The sequence below is a fragment of the Rhamphochromis longiceps genome, linkage group LG22 (assembly GCF_057381845.1).
Source record: "Rhamphochromis longiceps isolate RC_006_pf linkage group LG22, R_longiceps_female_GT1.1, whole genome shotgun sequence".
Classification (NCBI taxonomy): domain Eukaryota; kingdom Metazoa; phylum Chordata; class Actinopteri; order Cichliformes; family Cichlidae; genus Rhamphochromis; species Rhamphochromis longiceps.
Window position 1 is genome coordinate 16,756,449 of NC_140577.1, and position 25,007 is coordinate 16,781,455.

Genomic DNA, 25,007 nt, shown 5'->3' on the forward strand with positions numbered 1-25,007 from the left:
TTCTTTTTCTGATTTAAAAGTTTCAACAAAAAAAAAAGAAGAAGTGGTAAACCAACTACCAAGATGTCTGGCTTGGAGTTGAGACCATTTAGATTCATGTTGCATTACAACGAAACTTCTTTCATCACTTACTGCTCACATATTTCTAATATTTCTTTGTTGCTGGTGTTGCCACTTCCTGTGAAAACAAAGCTGCATGGAGTAGCTGCTATAAGATCAGGAGGAGAGTACTACAACTGAAGGTGGAATGAAACAGTCGTTTCTTTTGTGCTGCTGGTCACATGTTGGGTCCTTGAAAACTTGTTTCTAATGTATATTTAGGTCCTTAAGTGTTTATAATTTTGCTTGTGTACACCACCACAGTGGATTTTAAATCAATCAAGAAGCCTCTGACAGGTTCATTTATTATTTTTCCCAGATAGACTCCCTCACATGTCTTTGCACTTCCTATTCAGAGTGAACAGCTACCAAATACAAGGTCAGCAGATTGAATCAACTCCAGAGTTTTATCTGCTTAATTTGTCATGAAATAATGGGGGAACAGGCCTCAACAGGTTCAAAAAATGCTTCCCTGCCAGTCGTCCAATTACGTTCAAGCCTTGGGACTATGATTTGACTATGTTTTAAATATGGCTGTAATTCCTAAACAGTTAATGCAAAACCTTTGTGAAGCCCTTTGAGTTAAAGCCGAACGTTTGCAATTAAATCACATCTTTTTTATTCAATTTATAATCCACTGTGATTGTACAGAGACACAATGTCAGTGTCCAAATAGGACCAAACTGTAATAGTTAGCTAAGCCCACACAGTGAGCTCTGTGCAAGGAGGCAAAAATCAATAACCTTCAGGGGCTACAAATATTAATCTGTTTGAGTACCATGTTTCATTTTGTATTCTTCTATACCAGCTTTTTGGTTGCAGTGTGGCTTTTAGACAGAGCAAGCACTTCCATAACTCCAAAGCTTCAGAAAGGCTCAAAACTGTAGGGCAGGTGTTATGTAGCCCACTAAACACTAGAGGGAGATATTATAAAAGGTACCAATTTCAGCACTGGGTGAAATCACAGTAGCTGCGTTCTGTACAGATATCCAGATCTTTTGTTCACGTATGCATTGCTACTCAAAGAAAAACACAAATTGCCCATTTGTTCCAGATATGTCAAGGTTTCATTTTGTTTTTCCAAAGAGGTGCGTTTGTACAGATGTCAAATACATACACCAACAGGGTTTCTCCATTGCTATAGAAGAAATGGGGTGGTGAGACACAGGGACTTGGTGAGTACAATATAGTACAAACAAGTTGGCTGGGAACTGCTGTGGCCCCCCCTGTAGGCCAGACTGTCCATGCAGGTCTGCGCTGATGTCCAGTTCTCCGCCACCATCTCACAGGCCAGTAAGTCTCATTTTAGTACGTGGTGACGCAGGTTAACTGAGAAACATCTTGACAGACAGGTTGCTAGCCTCAGGGCTGAGTGTTCAGATCACAGGAAGGACACAGCTGACAGATCAACTCCACCCTCTCCCTGGCAGTGGGCAGGGTCAGAGGTCAAGAACCACACAGCCTGTCCTGAAGTGTTTTTATCGCCTTCCACAGAGAGGCCGCCCAGAGATGATCAGTACACTAAAGAGTAATCCAAGCCATCTCCAGCATAATACACATAATATCATAATAATTTATAGTTAATTTCCAATAAGAACATTTGTTAATCAAATCAATTCAAATATCAAATTATAGGTAATAAATTTACATATCTTATAACCCATATCAAAAAGCCCACTATGCAAATTGACTGGTGTGAAACTAACTGTTAAGTGGGCCTCTATACTTTTTTTTTTCTTCTTTCTGCCTGAGTTGGTTATCCAGCGCTATGGACATCGACAAGACATCATACAAAAAAAAAAGAAAAGAAAAATAAATTCATGAAAAAAGTGGAATCCTGATCGAATTCTGTTCACTTTTAAAACACAACAAAAGTGCCAAAAAACACATTTTTGTTTACGCAAAATGAAAGTACAAACATTAAGAAACAAAGAGCACACATGCCTTTTTTCTGATCAAAAAAAGTCAAAGCTCACTCACCAACATTCATTTTATTTGTCAAGTTGTGCAAGAAGCCAATTAAAAAAAAAAAAAAAATGACATTAGCACGGTTCCTCCAGTGAGGACGCTTGTCTTGAAAAACTCAACAATGACACATTCTCTACATAGTTTTAAGTCCCCTGACATTATACTGAGTGCTACAAGGAGACCAAAAACAAAACAACAACAACAAAAAGCTCCTGCACCAAAGATAATGCAAACAAAGCAAAGGTTTGCACGCGCTCTTTCCGCACCGCACAACCGAACCAAGCCGTGAACATCAAGAAACCGAATTTATCCGTTCAGGCAGGTTGGCGGTGTGCGCTGGAAAAGATGAACGCAACGAAAGAGGGGACGCTTTCCATGAGAAAGGGGTTTTCCTAGTAGAAAAGAACCAAGGAATCACCTAACACCTCGGCCCGTTGGACCCAAGAACGCGCCGGGCGCCAAGCGAGATGGAGCACAGACAGATAAAACACAAGGTTACGGCAAGGTGATGTGCAAACTTGAGCCATCTCTCCCCCTCTCTCTTTTTATTCATCAATAGTCACCCCGTTTAGTTTTTGTTTGTTTGTTTTCTCATTCTCTCTGTCTGTTTTGAATGAATGTTACCCCTGGGACAGGCGTCGGCCTGAAAGAGAGGGGTTAGACCGAGCCCCGTCCCAGGATTAGAAAGTGCTGAAACATTATCAAGTCTTTTTACATCTACATACATGTGCATCTCTTTCGGTTGGTTTAGAATCTTTTTTTTTTCCTTTTTCTTTTTTTTTCTCTTTTTTTTCTACAAAAAAAAAAAAGTGGTCCCCACTAGCGATGAGGTTTCTTTTTCCTGTGGGTCTCACCGTGAACCGTCGAGGGTCAGGGTTTATGATCTCACAGACTATTAGAGGAGAAAACACTCCCCCCCCCCCCCCCCCCCCCCCCACACACACACACACACACACAAACACTCACACACATTTGAACACCAGGTGTACATAAGCATACATCCTACACGCACGACGACACACGGTGCAGACTCACAACTGAGGAAGGCCGCGAGGACGAAAGGGAAGGAGAGGAAAGAGAGGAAAAACGCTTTGCTGTTTCTCCTCACAAACATCCTGACTCAGATGTGACACACACGTCAACAGATATTTAAAAGAAATACACGAGCCTTTAACGAGGATCAGACACTGGAGTCGAACTTTTGCTACATACACTTGGCACAGTAAAGAGGGGGAAAACAAAATCAAAGTATTGCACATTGTGGTACATTTCAATGGGATTTAAGAAAGACTTGGGAAATGATAACTACACTAGACCCTCGGAAAAAAAAAAAAAAACCTTGCTGATTGATTTATGTTATCATCTATAGTAAAATATAAACTCAGTGGCCTTTTTAAGCTGACTGTGAACAGGAGACCGAATATGAAAAGATGATGTAATTGGGAGGGCAGACCTCCTATATCCGCATCAGGCCACACTGAAAGGTAGCGAACGGTTGTCGTTAAGGGTTAAACAGATTGCTTTGCCTCAGAAGGAGGTGCTCGTGAGGCTGGCTGGCTATGATTGGGTACCTGAAACAAAGTTAAAGAGGTCACTACGGGAGTCGTGGCAAAGAGGCAGAGCTTGGCGGAGTCAAAAAAACTAAGAGGAAAAAAAGAAGTCTGCTGGTTGGCTTCGTGCCACACCGAGTCGGTTCGCCTTCAGCGTTGACAGTGTAACAGCAGTGTTTGTGACTGACCAGCAGGGACAGAGGAGGTTTCAGGGGTTGTGTTGGGTTACTGCATATATGAGAAACTTCCCTGAAAGATCAGCAACTGGTGTTGCAACTGCAATTTCTGAGGATTCAAATGAGTTTCATGAGGAGGGGAACTGCGGTACCTGGAGTGAGCTGGGTTCAGGTGTGTTAACGTCTGCAAACCTTTTGCAGTATGAGACGAAAATTGTACTTCTTCTCTGGGCAAAAAGAACTGTTTTTGGTTGTCGTGCTGGAGGATTGTTATTAAAATGTTTATTGCAGAGATTTTGAGTGGAATGACTCGCCGAGCGTGCGCTCCACTCGCATACAAGGAGACTGCCTGAATACTTTTTAACTATTGCTTTCTAAAGTAACCAAAGCAACCACAGCGTCGCTTGGCTTTGGCTTATTATTATTATTATTATTATTAATAATAATCTACCTGATCAACAGTAAGAGTCTGAATGGTTTGAGTGGCTGACGGTTTTGTTCAGATGTCTATTTTTCCTTTTGTTGGTAAGGGGGTTGGAGAAACATGTAGAAAAAAGACATACATTTATAAACCACTGCCACACACACACACACACACACACACACACACACACAGCGGTTCCAAACCATGCGCACACACATATAACTACTGCTATTTCTACCAGATGTTTCAATAGGAACAGGACCAAATGAAAATGCGCTGCTGTGTGGGTGTCGATCTGAGAACCCTGTTCTATTATAAAAAATAAAGCATTTTCAAATCTCATTCGGGGCTCTTCTTACTCGCTCGCCTTCACTATCAGTCTGTCTGCTCATTCGACCACCAATCCACCCATTCCTCATCCATCTGAATACACATCCATCCTGCCATCACCCTGGTAAACTCCCACCACCTGAAACATTGTCGCCTCTATTTTTTCTTTTTCTAAAGGCAAGCAGCAACAGCCATAAAACATAAATACAGGCTGAGCAGGAACAGATATGCTCAACAGACATGCCTGCAGGAAGCCGCTGCCTCCCTAACAACAGCATTGTGCCAGCAACATGTCAAAGCTAATCTCACAAAACCTGAGATATGTTTACATGTTGTATGGCACCTCTATGTTACATGGTATAGATTTTAAAAAAACAACTAACCGGCCAATTGTTTTTTTATTTTTAGTTTTGTTTTGGGGTTTTTTAAGAAGAAGAAGAATCAGCCAAATGATCAAGGATGGCCAATTACACCGAAGGCTCGTGCTTTCATATTAGAGAAAAACCCCAAACTCCGTGAGGACGATCGACCGACTGACCACGCAAGCACATCTGTTGAGGTAACTGCTATCTAAGGGATAAATGAGTTTTGGCTGGCTGAGCACAGGCCGTGTTCAAAAGCGAACCCTAGCCCCCCTTTACACTCTGGGCACCCCGGTTTAATCAGCAGGGGCAGATATTCTCCTTAAGCAACCCGAGAAATGGTCGGCTTTTAATTCAGTTTAGTAGGCAGGCACATGTTTGCCATAACTGTTGATCAGAAACGTTTCCTCTACAGTGTGGCAAGTGCCTGTTTAGGAACAAAAACCCTGATCTCCTCCAGTGTGTCATGTGGCTCTAGGGCTAGTTTTGGGACAGGGCCTTAAAAAAATGAAATAAAATAAAATAAAATAAAACAAAAAATAAAAATTGCGTCTCGACTGAACTCCCTCCTCCTGATGTGCAAATTGCAGGATTCTCTTAATTAAAGACTCCAAGTAGAAACACTGGACATTTAGCGTTGTCTTTATATCATTTTCCTATACACAGTGCACACACACTCTTATACAAACTCCCACCCATACACAAACACAGCTCAGAGCACTTTTTTCTGCACGGCTGCACTGTAGCAGTGCCGCGTGCATTAATCCAACGTCAGTCCACTAGTGTCTTTGCAGTAGGGACAATATGCACCAAAATAAACGCTTGCCTCTGCAGCTGTCTAAATATGGATTGCCAAGTACAGTACGTATTGAGTTTTAGAGACTATTTTGTGTCTGTGTGAGCGCGTGCGTGTGTGTGAGCAAACACACCAGCATCATACACACACATATTACAAACATATGATGACCTTCACAAGTCTGTGGGTGTGAGCTTCTGATTGTTGCTCTCAGTCTAAAACAGATCTTGAGCAGGATATTTCAAAGACTTGTTTCTTTTTTCCCGTCTTAATCGAACTTTCCAGACACGTTCCGATACTTTCCTGCCGCGCACATGCCGAAAACCGCGATACCTCCCGCTTCATCTCACTTCCTCTACCCTAACCTACTAACTGAAACTCCTCTCGCTCTCACATTTGTCCCTTGCTCTGTGATTTAATGGCACATCTGCTCCCACGTTACTTAACAACCTCTTTACCTTTCACAAAGTGCTTCTGCTACTTTCTGCCTTTGTCTTTAAAAAAAGAAAGAAAAAAATCTAAGAGCATACAGTACTTTGTAAATAAACACACAACATCATCATTTTTTTGTTGTTTTTTTTTTGTTGGCTGTATGATGAGAGTGACAGGTGTGTTAAGTGCTTTGAAACATCCTGACCCTCTCAGAGCTAACGTGGAGATTCTCTCGCTTCCCCTCACGCGACCTTTCAGGATTTGTAAAGAAAAATTAAAGTGATTCATTAAATAAAACTCAAACAAAACCGCTAGGATCGTATGCGAAGACTCCGTTCGAGTGCAAACACTCTGGGTTCACCAACCCAGTGTGTTTGCATTTGCTTAAGGTTAGGGGCATCGCATATTGATACATGAACATTGACCCACCTAGGCGCGATCGATTGATTATTAAAAAGGACCCCTGATTAAGGTTTTAAAAAAATCTTGAAAAAAAATGTAAAACCTATGTGGTGAGATGGGAGATGAGGGGTTAAAGAAGAAAAAAAAGTCAAATGAAAAACACTAACATGAAATGAAAGCAAAGACTCCACTGTCTACAAACTGAGCAGAGTAAGTGTTGTTCCCTCACAACTGTGTGCAGCACACGGGCATCAACACGATGACCTCAGGTTCCGGTCAACCACAGGCCCGGATGACACAGTGACAATCAGATCATATTAACTTCTGGTCTGATTTAGCAAGTGAAAATTTTTAATGATTTACCCGCAAATCCTTCATTATTACCAGAGGCGAATCCAGGCAGCCTTACTGCCCGAGTACACAGGTAACATCACTGTCACAGAGTGCGACTGTGAACCACCCATATGGAAAAGAAATAGTAAAAACTTATATGTGATTACTCATGAAAGTGGCCACTTTCTCATTACTTTCATACATTGTTTTAGTAAGTATCCAAAACATACAAGTTTCATTATATAATTTTTCAAGGGATCTTATATCCGTTTTCACTCTTATATGCTTTTCATACAAGTTTCACACAAGACAGATACAAACTTTATAAGATTTATATATATCTTTTCCATATGGGCAATCAGGGTGGAAATTTCAGCGTAATGTGTCGCCGGCCAAGCAGAGCCATCGAATGTCGCGCCCGTGTGCCACAGAGCAACCGATAAACATTCAACGCACAGGTCAGAAATCCCTCACCAGAAATCTTCTCATGAAAATCACCAAAACTGCACAGATTGCTCATGTGATAATTAATCAATCTATTAAAAAAAAACATAAAGGTGTTAAACTACATGGACTTAATGTAAGGTGTAGGGTAAGGTTACCGCTACAGTACAGGATGTGAACTAAAAAGAAACAAAAAAACAAAACCACGACGAATGAACCTTCACCGTGGACATTTATGGGGTTTTTGTAGAATCTTTTTAGCTGTGTTTATTTTTTATTTCATGGGTTGTTAACAGTCCTGCTAGCCTTCACTTGCCAATATTTGACCTTCCTTCAATGCTGATTTTCACCTCATGAGGGATGAAGGAAGGTTTGGGAAGGGTCAAAGGTGGTTCCTCCTCTGATTTTTCTACTTTTCGACCCTCGGGCGCAGACCATCTGCGCTTCCTGCTTCCCGATGGCTTAGTAGAGCCAGCTTCTGTACTGCCGACAACCTGACCTTTGGAAACTCTTTCCCCAAACACGAGATCCCCGTTTTCCACACCGGAGATCCCTCTACCTCCATTTCCACTCTCCCCACTCCCTCGCTGGCTGATGCCATTCTCCCGCTCTCTGTGCCTGGGACCTCCTCCACTGCAGCTCTGAGGAGCGTCCGACACAGCTCTAGGGGGTTTGAGGTGTCCGTGGCTGGAGGGGACAGAGGCGTGGGCGGCCGGCTCCAGGGGTTGAGTCTTCTTCAGAGATCCGTTCCTCAGGTTCTTGAGCGTGAGTGAAATACAAACATCGCCTACAGAAAGCTTGGTACAAGGCAGCTCCAGAAGCTGGGTGGTCCGGTCCGGGCAGCATGAAGACCAGCCTTGGCCAAAGACGAAGAAGGGGTATTCCAACAAGACCTCCACGCTCACCTAAAGAGAATTGGGGACAAACGAATGAATACCTTATTTACATTATATACTGTTGTTTCACAAAAAAATCCACTTTGATCTTTTGATTTTGTTAAACTAAACAATCTCACGTAGAGCCGAAAGCTGTAATGTTTAAAGCTCCTTCAGGAAATTAGATCGGAATATGGGGAATTTTTTCTTTGTGAATCTCAGGTCCAAAAATCAAGGCATGAACTAAACCATGGTTTTAACATGTTAATTATGAAAGTTCATGACTTTAACATTATTTTCCACTCAGTTTTGGAGCTTCGATAAGAACGCAGTGTCTAAAAAAGGATAATGAGAAAAAAGAAGAAGAAATACAGGAAATTGAATGTAACCCAGTTCCCAGACTAGCCCAGCAGCACGACAGCAGCCAGTGTCCTGAATTTTATTTGAGAAAAGCTTTAAAGGAAAACCTGCCATGCCTCTGTTTGGCCATTTTCTAAACTGAAATCTGAAATTCTGCGGCCTCCTGTTGACACCATGTCCTATAACACTGACCCTGTTAAGTACACATTATTAAAAAAACATGGAGAAAATCTGCTGCATATTACTTTACTGTTTGTGAACCTTTTTGTCATGACGAATACTGAAAACACTACACTGCTATACTACTAATACTGGTGTCAGCTTGAGACCTGAAACTCTCATCTGAAAAAGGACGTTTTCACAGAACTCTGAGGTCCACACCAGGATTCAGTAGCTTGTAGAAACACTTTTAGCAGCAATAACTTGTTCTCTGTACAACTTTCAGAGTCTCTCACATTATTGTGAGAAACTTCCAAAACTTCTACTTTCATAGAGGTGCTCACACTTGCTGATCATCAGTTAATCAAGAGTGTTTGATTAGCAGCACATGGCTGCTATTCAATGCTCTTAGTAAGGCAGTAAGAAGCAGTAAGGGTATCCAGCTGCTCCTGTCTTCTAAGACTTTAAGTTAGAAAGAAATACAAACGTTTTCTGTTAGTGTTCTGCAAAGTCAAAAAGATATTTATGCAATAATTGTGATTTTTCTTTCACTTCTGATTTAAACTGTGGACTTAAAGCCCTGACTGGGTCTGTATTAGTGTTTGAATGTATAAAAAGAATGAATGGATGACAAAAAGAGATCGGCTGCAGGCTCAGGAGAAGGAAAATAAACATCAGAAACATCCGAAAGAAGGCAAAGCCAGGGATAGGATACCGTAAAAGAGCGAGATGATGGAAGTGGAGGAAGCTTCTAAGATGGGGATGAAAAGACAAGTTTAAAAAGAGAGAGTAGGTTGGACAAGAAGAAGAGGGAGGAAATGAAAAGAGAGCTATGTCAAGAAGGATACAAGCGAAAGACGTGACAAGTACCAAATCTCAAATCTTACGTCAGGCAACACTTTCCCCTCCTGTATTATATAACTTTTGACTTCTTGGAGTAAGTTCTCTGAGTGTGGACTCAAAGCTATAACCGCCGCTCAGGAAAAAAGTAAGAGGAACCATTAGAGCTGGGCGATAGAACGATAACGATATGTATCGCGATATAACTTTTACTCGATAGAGAAATTAAGCTATCGCGATAGACCTCGCCGCTCTTGTCCTCAAAAAAAAAAAAAAAAAAAAAAAAAAAAAAAAAAAGGTCAGCCAATCCAAATTAAGTAGCGCAGAGCCGAACCAATCACAGCCGCAGCGTCACGTCGCGTGACTTGTTATGTACAGCACAAGTGCCAAGCCGCACGTGTGTTTGTTTGGGAAGCAGCCAGCGGGTAATGGAGCCAGCGCGTAATGGAGGAAATGAGTGTGCCGACTAGAAAAATCAACCGAGCGTGACCGAAGAGAAAACAGATGATGGTTCCAATGCCGGAGAGATTGTCAAACGGAAGAGCCATAGAAGTTCCGTAGTGGGAAGGTATTTCGGCTATTTCAAGTCTGACAAAAAACAGAGTAGCGTGCACTGTAAATTGTGCCGAAAGCAAGTCTGGAAATACAATAAACTGGTGCATGCGTCACACTGTGCGCCGCGTTATTGTTTCGGTGAAATGAATTTCTACAATACTGTTAATTCTACTCTCTGCAGTGTTTAAATGCTTACATATACAGACAGTTACTGTCCCTCCACACATACGACTCTGTTCTGCTTCTATGCCCCAGCTTTGTTTACTTTTTCCCACCGAGGCTTCTAGACTTCTGATTGGCCAACATTTAGGCACGGTTAGGAATCTAGCGCAACCTGCTGCTTTGGCATGTTCATAGCAGCGTTTTCCTTCATTTCTGCCTTTATGTGTGGACGGGATTATTTTTTAAAACGAAAACGGAAAATCTCCGTTTTCAAAAATACCCGTGTACGTGTGGACGTAGCCTCTGTCTCTGACTGGAAGCGCTAATTCGTCATTCGGCTTTTGTCAGACTAAAGTAACTGTTAAAACTGTTTGAAAAGCTAAGCTATACAACAAGGAGAGATTGAGAATTTCCTTTTAGTTCTCAGTTTATTTGATATTGACAAAAGTTAGTCAGTTTTGTCTGTTCTTCTGTAAAACAAACTAAGATTTATTTTTAGAATTAATATTTTGTTTCTAAGTGGAATTGACAATTTAGTCTGTTTCGTTTGTCCTATTTTGAAACTTAAACGCTTTAGCGGCTGCCTTTTGTGTAGTTTGCAATATTTGCCTTTATTTATCTGAAAAAGTCTCATGTTCCTTAAGTACATCTACCCTGTTGAACTTATTATGGGAAATAAATATTTAACATTTCACTACATATCGTACTGTGTATGACTGTGTACGTGACAAATAAAAAAAAAATTTGAATTTGAATTTTAAATAAAAACAAGCTGCTGATTATTTCACATTTTACTTGTGAGCAACGGCACATTTAAATCTTACAAATATAGTTATTTGGCTTATATCGTGATAGATATCGTTATCACCTGAAATGAAAAAAACATCGTGATATGAAAAAATCTCATATCGCCCAGCTCTAGGAACCATTGAAGGAGCACAAGAGAGAAAGAGAAGTCTTTGAAAGATGGTCAGCTTTTGTGGGGTACGACATCAAAGAGCAGCTGGGGGCGAGAGAGATGGTTAGAGATGTGCTGTGTGGGTGGACGAGTCGCAGCATGGACAGATGAAAAAGATTAACTGGCTTCAACACACATCCTCAAAGATAGGGCGAAGGCTGCATGAGTGTACGTGAGCGCAAGTGTTCCTATAAAAACCCGAAAGATAAACTGTGGCATAATATCGGATATTAAGAGATTGCTGCAATTCACATTTAAATGTAAATGTATTTATACAGCTTCAAATCGCAACAAGGGTTGCCTCAAGGCACATATTATACTATAAGGTAAAGACTCTACAATAATATAGAGGAAACCCCAACAATCAATAATCAATGTTAATGAGAGATTCAAGTATGTTTGTATTTAACTGTGGCAGAGTAGAAAAGAAAAGAAGTAAACAAATGTCCCAAAAAAGGACAATTTAACCAGTAAAAAAATGTAAAAAATAAAAAAAGACCACCAACATGTCATCTCGGGGTCTGCAGGTAACTATTAGCGTCAAATTGCACATGACTGATCGGAAAGAGATAAAAGAAAAAAGAGAACTTTAGTGGAAGGGGAAAAACATCAGAGCCAAACATCTGCCTATTAATGAATGAAGATATGAAGATAACATAAAGTCACCTTTACCAAAGTTCAAGTTAACCCACAGTTGAATATTTCTGCACAGGATAACGATCTAATGCACAGGAGCAAATCTACCAAGCACTGGTGGCAAAAGAAGAAATGAAGGCTTAAGGAAAGGCTTCGTCAAAGCCCAGACATCAATCCGACTGAAATGAGGTGGAAGGCTTTAAAATAGACAGTACATAAAGAAAACCTACAAACACCTAGCAACTGAAGGATGACCAGAAGAGAGGTCAAAAACATCAGCAAGAAAATGTCAAAGACTGATGGACAAATGTACAAAAGAAGAGTGAAAAAGTTAATCTTGCTAAAAGTAGCATCAGTAAGTCAAGGATGTACTTTTCCTACAGAAGAACTTTACAACAGCTGGTACTTTGGTAGAATAAATTACAGAAAGCTCTATTTCTTTGCTAATTCAAATGTATAAATCAGCACTTTAAATATGCAAAGCATTACATGTAGCAATATATCAACACATTTACATGGCTTTAATTAACTAAGACAACCTGAAGTAGATTCCAGTCCTCAATACCTTGAAAACTTTAAACATTTGTGGAAGACGATGATACACATAGAAGCCTTATTATAGATTATTTTTAAGCTCACAGAACTTAAAAATAAAACCAGAACTGGACTGTTTAGCCAGATACTAGATTAGTCACATACTAGATTTAGGTGTGCTGGTACCTCGGTCCCACCTGGAAAATGCCAAAGGACCGAGTAACTTTTCATTTACATGTTTGTGTGCATGAATGAGATAAATCAAACTTTGACAACCTCATGCAAACAGAGCTCTGTAAAGATCGTGAAACCACATGTGAACATTTTGAGAAATTATTAAATCACATTATTACAAACATTAAAACAATGTATGCAAAGGGGAAACAAATATCCTAGCTGTGTGAGAAGGTAAACACAAATAAACTTTAATCAGCACATTAAATTTAAGACCATAAATGGACTGCTACTTACTACCACTACTCGCACTTTTCTGCTGCTAAAGAGCGAACACTCAAAGTGATTTTAAACTGTAAGTCGCATTTACTCATTCGCACACATTCACACAGCAGTGTAATTTTTTATTCCTTCGAGCACTTTTTACCTCTCAAGCACCCACTCGCACATCAGTAAACACATCAGGGTCAGTGTCTTGGGAAAGACTGAAGGAACGGGGAACCTTTCGATTAGCAAATGACCTGCTCTACCTCTATCTTGTTTGTTTAATTCCTTTGCAAAAAAAGGCGAACACATCACAGTTTCATGGTGAGGTTACGTGCTAGAGCAGTGAATTTTAAGAATCTTGTTGTTAGTCAGAGGAGACTTCATGCTAAGCTAACCAGCAGCTAAAGTTTGTAAGATAAGACGATGCTATTGCTTAGCAAGAAAGCAAATAAGCTAGTTTCTCAAAATTGTAAAAACACCCCTGTATGTGATAAACTGATTAAGGAAACGTGTGATTGCGATACTGGACTCCTGAATCTGCGATGTCTGTTAAATGTTTCAGATTTTTTCCCTCACCTGTGTACGGTGTTCACCAACGGAGAACTGAACCACAGCAAAGTTGGGCGAGGTGTGGCTCCCCTCAATGCGCTCCACTGTGGACGAGTCTATCTTCAACTCGCTGCTGATCTCAGCACTCTGGATGAAGTCCTCTGTCTTCAGATCCTCCACACGTTTCAGCTCGCCATCAGCCAACTGGATGATGGAACCTTTGATGAAATATGGGGGGAGCGAGGGAGGCAGCACCGTACTAGAGGGGGGATGTGCGGCGGAGGTCGCCACCAGCCCTGGTGGAGCAGGAACAATGGGGAGATGAAGCTGGGCTTGGACCACTGCACCTGGGGCATCCTGGTGAAATGAGCCAGTGTGGGTCTCCAGAGTTTCTCCTTTGGGGGCGGTGGCGGCAATGTACGTATGTGGGAGTGTAGTAGGAAAAGGTGCAGCTTGGGTAGATGATGTAACATGGGAGGTTACAGGCTCCAATGTTGTGACTCCACCTCCACTGACAGGGATGATGACCGGTTGGGGGCCTGGAATGAGTAAGTGTTGCTGTAGGCTGGTGTGGTAGCTGCTACCACTGCCTCCTGCAATATAGCCGATAATAGGTTGCTGAGGGTAGATACTGGTGGAAGAGAGCCCCATTGAGAGTGGCTCTGTGGCGTTGTGGGTGGTCTGGATGACGGTCTGGGGTGGCAGTGTGCTGACAGCAGCTTTCAGGCTGTCTACACTTAGTGGGGGTGGAAATGTGAAAGAGGAGGTGGTGCTGGATAAGGATGGAGCACGACTGACAGGCTTGCCCATGATGTTGCCACTTTTCTCCAGGTGTGCAGGGGCTGAAGTTGTCACCTTCTCAGGGCTGGCTCTGGGTGGTACCAGCTGGTGGTCCCCATGGCTGTTGGGCATTAACATGACAGAGGTTCTCAGCCCTGATGGATCATGCGGAGAGTAGTCTGTTGGCAGAACCATCTGTCGAGCCTCATAGGAAGACAAAGAGGATGTGGCATCCCGTGATTTGCTCCCTGACTTGGAGATGTTAGACTCGAGTGGCGCGGCATACCGCCGGCCCCTTTCCAGCTCTCCATTGTGGAGCTCTCTGGGTCTCTGAGAGCCACCTTGCTCTTTTCTGGTGGGTCCATCCGTATACTGCACCACCACCTGAGACATGCTGTGTCCCAAAGTATGGTGAGGGTACATTGAGTGGGGCGAAAGGTGAGTGCCTCCTTGGTGATGGGATGATGGCACAGTCCGTGGGGATGTTGATATTTGAACATGGTGAGGGACAGGGTCTGTAGAAGGAGGAGGCATGGAGGTACGTCCTGTGGATGCTCGCTGCTGGTCCTGCTTGGAGGCCTGTGAAGGAGCAGAGGCCGTCTCTGTGTGTGAGGGTCTCTGTGCAGCCGAGGAAGAGGAGGACAGGGGGGGAGGAGGTGGAGGAGGAAGCAATTGAGAGGGGATGTAACTGTATGGGGCAGTGTAAGGTGAGGCTATAAACTGCATATTGTGAGGCAGATGGGTGTAATGGACAGCTCCTCCAACTGTGGTCTGTGGCAGGTGGGATGTGTACACTGTAGGAAGAGATGAGACCACCCTCAGTGAGGAGGCAGAGGTCAAAGAGTCTGATATGGAGGAGGGAGATTTATACTGCGATCCGTCAGAGTGACTGGAGCTACGGTGCGCACCCACACTGCTCTCGTTCCCACCAGCCACACTGGCGAGCCAGGTCATGTTTTCTGAGCGCTGGCTCTCAGTGGCAGGTGGCATGATAGGTGAGCGATTTTCAGATGGTAGCGTGCTAGAGAGGATTTCCCTCTTCTTTGGGGGCAGACATTCATTACTGCGCTCCTGGTTGGACTTCATGCTGATTTCACCTCACGCCCCTCAACTATACTTGCGTTATCCTTCCTCGAGTTTTGGACTACAGCTTTCTTTTTTTCCCCTTGTTTTGCTTCCTCGTTCTTTCACTTTCGTTGTCGCTTTTGTTCGCTTTCTCACTTTTTGATGTCCGGTCCTTTATTTCACATTAATTAGCCACAAAATGAAACTTCCCCAATCTTGTCTCTTTTCCCTCTCTATCCACTTCACCCAAGGCCTTTTCTTGACAAAAAAAATCCAGGCCCTAACAAGCAGGTGAGGAAGGATTAAAGATGGGGATGACGATATGGAGGGTTGGTTAAAAGGGGAGGGGGAAGGGCGGTCCGTTCCGTCCGGGGATCTTTAGCGACTGATGGGTGAGCTCAGCGTGGAGGTGGAGAGCGTCACAACGTCAAACCTGCCGCTGTCGCAGAGGACGATGGGGGGCCGAGTGCGTCGCACTTCATGAGGAATCATCTCCTTGTGAAAGAAAGTCTGCCCGCACGCAGCACAATCCTGTGGAAGAGAGAGGAAAAAATAGATGGTTAGAAAAGGTGTGGCTCGTTAACTGATGAATAGGAGAATACTTTATAATTCTTATTCTGTGCTTTTTTTTCAGCAAGACTGCAACTATAATGACAGAGCCATTTTCAAAATCCCTTCTAGTGAATGCAGCGCATCTACAGACCTATAAAGACAGACAGGTTAATAATGTGTCTGAGCAAAACAACTTCTGCAACAACAAATTTAACAATGGAACAACACTTTAGCACCAACAAATCCATAAAAGGACAACGTTTTGAACTACGAAGAATAAGCCAGCAGGACATTCGGGAGGTCAAGTAACAGCTCTAAAAAGGTGACAAAGATGAGAATTAGGAGGCTAACAAATACAAAAAGCCCACTGCAACAAGCGTGACCTGTAGATTGTGTGGATATGGAGGTGTTTTATGTAACAATGTGAATAACAGCAACACAGGTCAGTCATGGGTAACTGCAATTTCAAGAAAAGAGACCCTGCTAATATAAAAATGACCACTCCAAGCAACAATAACCAGGCACTTTCAGTAAATGACTAATAATAAGAGTTTGATTACAAGCCTGTGTGTATACCATAAATGAGTGTACCACATGTGTGCGCATGTGCCTGTGTGTGCCATCTGTTTGCGAGCATCCCCTACTGTGAAAGATGGGAAGCTCAGTGTGAAACTCATAAATAATGTAGAGGAATTTCAAGCACATACATCCCCAACACACACACACACACACACACACACACACACACACAACACCGAGCATGAACCGCTTGCTTACTCAAACACTGACACCTGTGTATATTCAATTATGCTGACACGTGTTTTTTTTCTTGAAGCACAGCACAACTTCACATACAGACACACACACAGACACGCACACGCACAGGTAGCTCACATATCGTTCACTAACACACTGCTGCACGGCTCACCAATTTATTTGTTCTTTGTAGAGTCAGTGAGTTTGTACCGGCCCTGGTTTCTGTGACCGCCTGCACAGTTACACATTTAGAAAACCGTCCATTTCTGCAGTAAAACAGCAAATTATATCAACGCCTAAGTGATGCTACAGACTGAAAAAAGCCTTGTGATGGACTGAGAGTCTGTCCGGAGCGTAGCCTGTCTTTGGCCCTATGACAGTTGGGACAGGTTGTGGCACCAAACAATCCCCTAACTGGAAATGCAGTTAAGAAAATGGATGGACTTGACAAAATAAAAGTAAAGGTTTTCACTATTTTTGCCCAATAAGGAACCAGATGATTAACATCTGAAAATACTTTTCTTTTTCTAAAAGCGTCTTTAATGAAGAAGATGGATGGAAGATGTGGACCATCCATCCATTCACTAAAACGTGTCAAACGGGACTGAGGAAACTGATTAAAAACAGGTTACAGCTGCATTTATTTAGCTGGTTTGGCAATATCATCAAATAAAATACAATACTGCATTAAATTTTAACAGTTAGTGGTTCTCAATTTGAGTCCTACTCTAAAGTTACTAAAAAAAACCCCAAAAATGTAGTTTTTCAACCAAACTTTGGAGGCTTCCACTGCCTTCTTAGCTAATTCCCCCACACACAGTATGTGTGTAAATGTGTGTTCTCTAGAGCGAGGGACATCATGCAGCTCAAGCAGATTCCTGTAATTTAAGACGTGTTGTAATGCTACTACAACACAGCTGCAGAAACAGGCGTAGGAGTAAACACACATGCATATTCACATTCGCACGGAGCACACAGCAGCCTTTGTTTCATGGTACACAGCGCACACTCGCTTATTCAAGTATATACTTTATCTGTTTAATTGAGCCGGCATGATTCAGATGTGTGCTGAGAGGGAATGTTGATCGCTGAGCTTTTAGCCCTGAGATGCACTCTCTGTATCTCCCTCTTTGTCTCCTCTCTGTCACTCCACCTCCACTTGACTCTCTTGCCTCAGCCTGTCCACCTCTCCTACTACATAACCATTCTCAATTATCATTCTTCCATTTAATGGTTTTATGCTCCCTATTTTCTACATTAGTATTCACTTGTACACTCTTGGAATCCTTTTGCAACAAATCTTTGACATGTCTCTTCAGCAAACCTAACCTCAGTCACGCTGTTTAGTCACAAAATACAAAAACAGAGACAATAATGCACATCAATCCAATAGCTGACCTCACCTCAGTCTTAAAGAGTTTGTATACACCGTGCAATACTATTTTTATTTATCTTATTTTACTGTTCATGTGTAATAGTCAGTTGCCCTATAATCTTAACCTCATTCTGTCTTTATTGTGATGTTTTTGGTGGTTTTTCTTCCCTTCTGTACTCATAACTTCATTCAGCAATGCATCTGTGATGTACTGACTGACTGACAATAAAGGAATCCGAATCTACTACGTAAAAACAACTCAACAAGCTCTTGCTCAACTTAAGACTCTAAGGTAAAGGGAACGTTATATGCCTGAGTGTTCAAAGATGAGAGACATTTCATATCAGCTGTCACCTCAAACACGGACAATGTCGGTACATGCAGCTCAGATCTGCTCATGCTGCTGTCTGTGGCAGCATCAATTTGTCACAACTGATTCAGACACATGAAAATGGTTGTACTCCAAGAGAAATCTTATATGTGCAACATAAAATAATAATTAACCTTAGACAAAAATCAGGTAAACAAGTCATGACAACAATAGCATAGGGATGGTCAGTTTGGTAAAGTAAATCCGTTGGGCATCTTTCTTTGCCTTTAGACAACAATTCTGATGGCAAAAGAGCCAAACGGGACAGGCAAAAAACAAAAAAACAAAAAAAACAATAGCATAGCAGCTACTGAACAACTTCTGCTGGAAAAGTGTACTATCATGTCACATTAAAGGTAATGTGGGAAATTATAAAGCATTTAAATATACAAATATAACTAGAAATCACAGCTGTGCTGCGGGAGCAGAGACACCAATGCTAACTTCATAATCCTCCCGGTTGCTTCCATTTTATCCTGCAGTGTTACTAAGAGCCAGAAAGAAGTGTTCATAGTGGAAAAGAGAAATAAAAAGAACTCAAAGTAGAACAAAAGAGTAATTCCCACTGTAAATCCCCTTCTCGCATCCACTGTGGGAAACTTTGGTATCTTAAAGAAAGAAAAAAGAAAACAGCATGGCTACAACAACAGTTAATGAGGGAAGAGACCGAGGAAGGTCGAGAAAGGGATAAACAGAGGCAGGGAGGTGAGAAAGACTGGAGAGCAGAGGGTATGAGAGTGAGGAAAAGCTTAAGATGCATGGGAGACGTGGAGAGGGATCGAGAGAGCAGGCTCAGCTGACCTACATTGCACAAAGAGAGGACTGCTTCACTGAAAGTGACACTCAAACACACATTCGCTGAAAAGCTAAGTCACCTGAATCTTGCTGAGCTTGCAGTGTGTACGTGCAGGACTGTGCGCTGTGGTGTGGGTGTGTGTAGATATCAGATGACCTGTAACCCAAGCTGCCTGTCCTCCATGTGCTTGAGCCTTTTTTTTCTCTATACACACACTCACAAACACGCTTCTCCACCTTACCAAAACCTGTGTGCAGGTCAGCAAATACTGGCATTTTTCACTCACTGCAGGTTCATATATGCCACCTTTCTCTCACAGTTGCTACTTCAGAGGACACAGTACTCATGAACATTAATCTCCTGGAGACTTACCCTCACCTTAAAAGGCAATCTATAATTTATAAACACTTTATGTTTTACTCTCACAGTAATGGAGTGCATTGTGGTTATGGCGCCACAACAGAAGTCATAAGGCCACCCACAACTATGACTGTTTAATACAACAATTACACAATATTTACTTAAACACTGGACTGGACTGTCATACTGTATCTCTAACAAATCGATATCCTTCCAAACTATCGCTGAAAAACTGGCATATTAAATACAAAAAAAGTCTCTTTTTAGCATTAAAGTTGAGCTGTTGTCTTTAACTTAGTGGCATATATAGTACCGGTACACTGAAAAAGCTGCCAATTTTCATCTACACATACTACATTGCTTCACTGTGGGTGGATGCCCAAACTAGAAAATCTGACATATGCTTTATGACTTCCATTTCCCCCCTTTTTGTTGCTTACTTGGATTTTTCCACCACACATGTATGTCAAAGACCCCAAAATGCAGGGCTTTAAGAACTCTGAAAGGTTCTAGTTCCTGCAATGCAGACATCAACAGAGATGACTTATTTTTAAGAGTTATAACAGCTATGAAAAAGTTCCAGTGGCCAGAATCCACCTAAAAAAAAAGAGAAAGAAAAATCTGCAGCTACAAAAAGAACAAGGAGTCCTGTGACAGACTGCATGGTCCCCACAGAGCACTGATCTCAGCATTACAAAGTCAGTCCTGGATTACACAAAGAGATGGGAAAACAATGAAACAACTCAAATTCATAGAAGAACTTCTGGAGAGTCTCTCAGTTGTTTTGGAGGACCTAACCCTACAATGACAAATTATATGCAAAACCATGTACAAACTGATGAGGAAGTTCTTTAAAAATCTACAAATAGAGTGAATGATAATTTTAAAAGCTGCTCACTCAAATCTTTGCATGCATCTGTCAAACAGGCCTCTATAATATACTAAATATGTTGAATGCTGATGTTATCTTTCCAATACATCCATTATTACAGTTTCTAGTTGTAGTTGTCACTTTCGATCTGTAACTGCTTTCAAGTTGGGAAAATTCCCATGTTTGTTGAGTTCTAAAACCACTGGATCCCTTATCAAACATTTACATTCTCTATTTGGTGAGTTATATCAAACATCTGCAGAATGCAGTTCGCTAATGACCCAAATATATGATCTTGTTAAATAACAGTGACTTGTAGTGACTACAGAATAAACACAATCCAATTAAACTCCCATCAAAGCAAGAAAAACCCATTATACTTTGCATCTCTACCCAGGAGCACTGTAATAAGCATATTGGCTTATTAAGTTAACATACAGCAGACACGTTGTGGACATCTAGACACAGAAATTCTGGTGAGGCTCCACGATCAGTGTTTGCTACAGTGCATCTGTTTGCATTACAATTTTTGAAAACATTCCAATTTATCATTAAATTTCAGAATATGATGTATGACATACAAAAAAATGAAACTTTGTGTCGATCTGGAAACAAGTCAATATGCAAAGGAATAAAAACAAATATATCAGTAGTGTATAAACTGAGCATTGGTAAACAAGCAAAACTAAACTACAAATGATCTTCCAAAAAAGTTGAGATGCTGTTTAAATAATGAATTTGAAGCCAGAAGCAAGTTTGAAAAGGGTTAGTGGAGGAGTAAAAAGACAAAAAAAAAAAAAAAGCATAATATTAAAAAGCACCTAGAGCTATGGAAACAGGTCAATTACATAAAACATCCAGAGAACCTGACATTCAGAGTTAAAGATGGGGGAGGTGTTTACCCACTCTGGAAAGGTGTCAAATATTTCAGCAATTTAAAAAAATTATGTCTTTTAATTTGACAATCATCCCTGAGAAATCTTTGCATGCAAGGGATGAGGCCAAAAGCACAAGATTCTGTAGTGGTATTTCCTGTCAGTTGTGAACCAGTCCTAGTCGACACATTTCATCGTCGTATCCACAAATGCCAGCTCAAGCTCTACCATAAAAAGAAAAAAATATTTATATAAACAAGATCCAGAAATGCGGCTGCACTTTCTGATCAGCTGCGGTTTAGATGGTACAGCGGGCTGGCCACTAATCATACGCTCCTGCACAAGCCCAAGTGTCTTGGACAAGACACTGAGTCCCAAGATGCTGAAAATGGCAGGCCAGCATGGCATCTCTGCTTCTACAGAGTGAGTGAAATACAACGTATAGAACGATTAAAAGGTGACGAGATTTGCAGGATAAGGAGCCTAATGCAGTCTCAGGAGGCAGATTCATTTAAACAGAAAATGCACCTTTTATTAGGCGGTTAGAAAGTCCATGCAAAAATCCAACCGATGACCAAAAACTTGCAGACGGCACACAAGATAGGTAATAGACACTGTGACAAAGGACAACGGGAAGACATGATTATTTATACACACAGAGACACACTAAGGGGTAATCGGGGAAACAGGAAATGCCTGGGTAGCAAGACACAGCAGAAAACAATCAAGACAACAAGACAAGCAATGTCAAACTACACAAAACACAGAAGACATACAGCTATCTACAAAATGTAAAACAGGACAAAGGAGACTAACATACTAAAGTTTGACGTGGAAAGACATATGAGAGAAAGCTGGGACAACAACCTAAATAAAGAACTTTACAACTTTAACATCTTTTGGAAACTATAAGGAAAATGACCTCAGAGAAGAGGGGTGATCTGACTTGTTATCAGCACACAGTTCAAATAGGGAAGCATGGCAGGGGCCATTTGTGAAGAACCACTAATACTGAGAAATATTTGAGATTTCAAAGCAACACAGACTGCCATCCAGATGAAATATTTTTCAGGAAGATAATGCCAAACCACATTTTGCACATATACCAACATACTGGCTCTATGGTAAGAGTGCTGCTTCTAAACAACTCCCTTTGGTTCACCCTTATGAAAGGAAATAGACAAAAGAGTAAACTGCTGCGCAGCTGAAATCCTATAAAGAATGGGTAAATATTACAGCAACTGGTTGCTAAACACTTATAGTATTGTTAAAAAAGGGTGATGCAACACAGTGGTGAATGTGATATTATCCTAACTTTTTCAAAATGTTCTTCAGACATCAAATGTTAAATGAGCAAGTGTTTTTCTAATAAACACATTTCTCATTTCAAGATATTTTTATGAAATAACGGTTTAAATGAATGCAAATCATCTCACTCGGGTTTTGTTTACATTTTACATGCTATTGCAACTTTTTTTATGCAAATGCTGCTGCACATAATGTATATGCCTTTCAGTGTGTGTGTGGGTGCATGATTGCCCAGTCATAATCATAATCATGATCAAAGGGATAAGTCCAACGTGATGTGTTATCTCACAGCTAAATATAGTTCAACTAGAAAGTAGAGTGTTGCTACAGGCTTATACTTCACTGTCTGTCTCTCCTTCTCTTATTTCTTGATCTAAGCTTCTCTGCAGCTTTTTGTTGACGTAGTTTTGCATTCATCTGTGTGAGTGTGTGTTTGCAAGCACGGCGCTGCCTATGTGTGTGTGTGTGCGTGTGCACATTAGAAGAACCCTTGCCAGACTGGGAACTTTGACAAGGCTGCCACTTTATTCACTGTCATCCTCCGCTCGTAATTGCACACAAACAACAACAAACAACACACATATAGGAGTACGGACAGATAGTGAGAGAGTGATGGAGGATCTGCCAATGACAGATGGGCACAGAGTTAGAGAAGCTCAAGGGGGGCCGAGAAAGAGAGTAGCAAGGCGGAGAGAAACTGAGAAAGAGGGAGAGTGGTTAAGAGTTACACAAACAAAGGGAGATAGAGATGGAGAGAAATAAATGACTGTGAGAAAGAGAGTCTTGTTCAGAAAACAAACACTTAGGCAGTGTTGCATGACTTGCACTTTCTCACCCCTCGGCAGCCCTGAGCTTGGTTGGATGGTTGGGTGGATGGAGGCTGGGGTAGGGAGGAGGGAGAGGGGGCAGACACACAGACGGGCAGGCAGGGAGAGCCAATGGAAGGAGAAGAATGAGAAAAATGTGAGAAGAGAAGAGAAGAGAAGAGAAGAGAAGAGAAGAGAAGAGAAGAGAAGAGAAGAGAAGAGAAGAGAAGAGCTTCAGGAGAACGGACGAATGCAAGAAACAAGCAACGACGTTTGTAGGATAAACTAGGGCAGTACGCATTTACAAAAGGCATACTGTGAGACAACACCACAAGCATTTGAGACACACACAGGCTGACTCTGCTGCTCCCATACACACTTCATTCAGAGCGAGCGCAAAACTGTGTGAAGTGTACTTACCAGGGTAGCAGGAGTAGCCCACTTCTGCAGCATGCTTTCTCTCCCCCTCTCATTCCTTTGCTCCCTTAACTGCTCCCTTCTCCTGCTCTGCTGTGTCCCTTGTAAAGCACCCCGAGTCTCTCTCTCCCTCTCTCACGCTCTCTCTCTCTCAGGCGGTAAATCCCAAGCAGTGTACTTGTGCTACAAACTGCTATCTGCCTTTCTCCCCCCCCCTCCCCCCAAACAGACAACACAGACACACACACACAGAGCCAGCAACCTTCTACTAAATCTGGCAGGCAGGAAGCTCCCTCACTACCACTGAAATACAGCACTCAGGTGATCTCTCTCACACACACACACACACTCGCACAAACGTACACACAAAACTGGTAGCACACACTAGCACACGCCCACAGGGAGGGAGTCCCGCATGCAGAGCTCCAACGTGTATTATGCAAGGGGCTGAATGCGAGCCAGAGCTCTCACACTGTCTGCCCCACACACACACACACACACACACACACACACACACACACACACACACACACACGCAAGCACACACAGGGCCCCTCCCACAGTTCGCTCGTCCAACTTCATCAGGTATTCATTCAAAAAACACACACATGCCAGCTGGCTGCACGCCCAGAGACCGCTTACAAGCAGAGAAAGAGAACGAAAGGGAGGGAGAGGGAGAGAGAGAGGCTGGGTGGGAGGGTGTTACAGTGAGAAGGGCAGAGAGGGGACTGTGGGAGAGATAAAGGCGGAGGGAGGGAGAAAGTGAGTAGTAGAGATTAGAGAGAGGGAGGCAGACAGAAACAGAGTGAGCGCATGAAAGAGTGACACATGGAAAACTCGTCGAGACACACCGATAGACTTGCATATAAGGCTGATCTGATCTGATCTGATCACGGTGACGCCAGACATATTTGATATATGCTGGAGAGGAACCGAGGAAAGGTGTCTTGTTTATAAAGGTGTAAGGGTTTGTGAATTAAATCAAGGAGGCAAAAGGAAAATCAGAACCTCTTTTCGTCCCCCTTTTCAGATATAGTTGGTTTCATGCTCGGATTCGACAAGCCTGCATTTCCCAGTTTTGACCACTAGATGGTATGACTGATTACAATTGTAGAGGAGTCTATTTCCGTTAGTTAGCTGACCTAGTTAAAAGACCATTTGGAAGTAAATATAGATGAAATGTGCTCTTCAATGCTAAGAGATGTAGCACGCACAGAAGAGAAATGAGCACTCTCTTATAGGATGTTAACACACACACAAACACACGTGCGCACACATGCAATGACTAACT

General features: G+C 42.0%; 1 protein-coding gene across 2 annotated transcripts in view; it reads right to left on the reverse strand.

Moving 5' to 3' along the window:
• Positions 1-774: 774 nt before the first annotated feature.
• The window catches only part of atxn1a (ataxin 1a), a 110,337-nt gene continuing 86,104 nt past the window's right edge, over positions 775-25,007 (reverse strand). The window contains exons 1-3 of one of the 2 annotated variants that reach the window (XM_085395917.1): positions 23,720-24,322; positions 13,413-15,761; positions 775-8,221 (exon numbers count right to left, since the gene is read on the reverse strand). In XM_085395917.1, coding sequence (XP_085252043.1) covers positions 7,625-8,221; positions 13,413-15,251 — 2,436 coding nt within the window. In that variant the 5' untranslated portion in view covers positions 15,252-15,761; positions 23,720-24,322 and the 3' untranslated portion in view covers positions 775-7,624. Of the gene's footprint in view, positions 8,222-13,412; positions 15,762-23,719; positions 24,323-25,007 lie in introns of those variants that run through there. The other variant, XM_085395916.1, reaches the window with a different exon arrangement.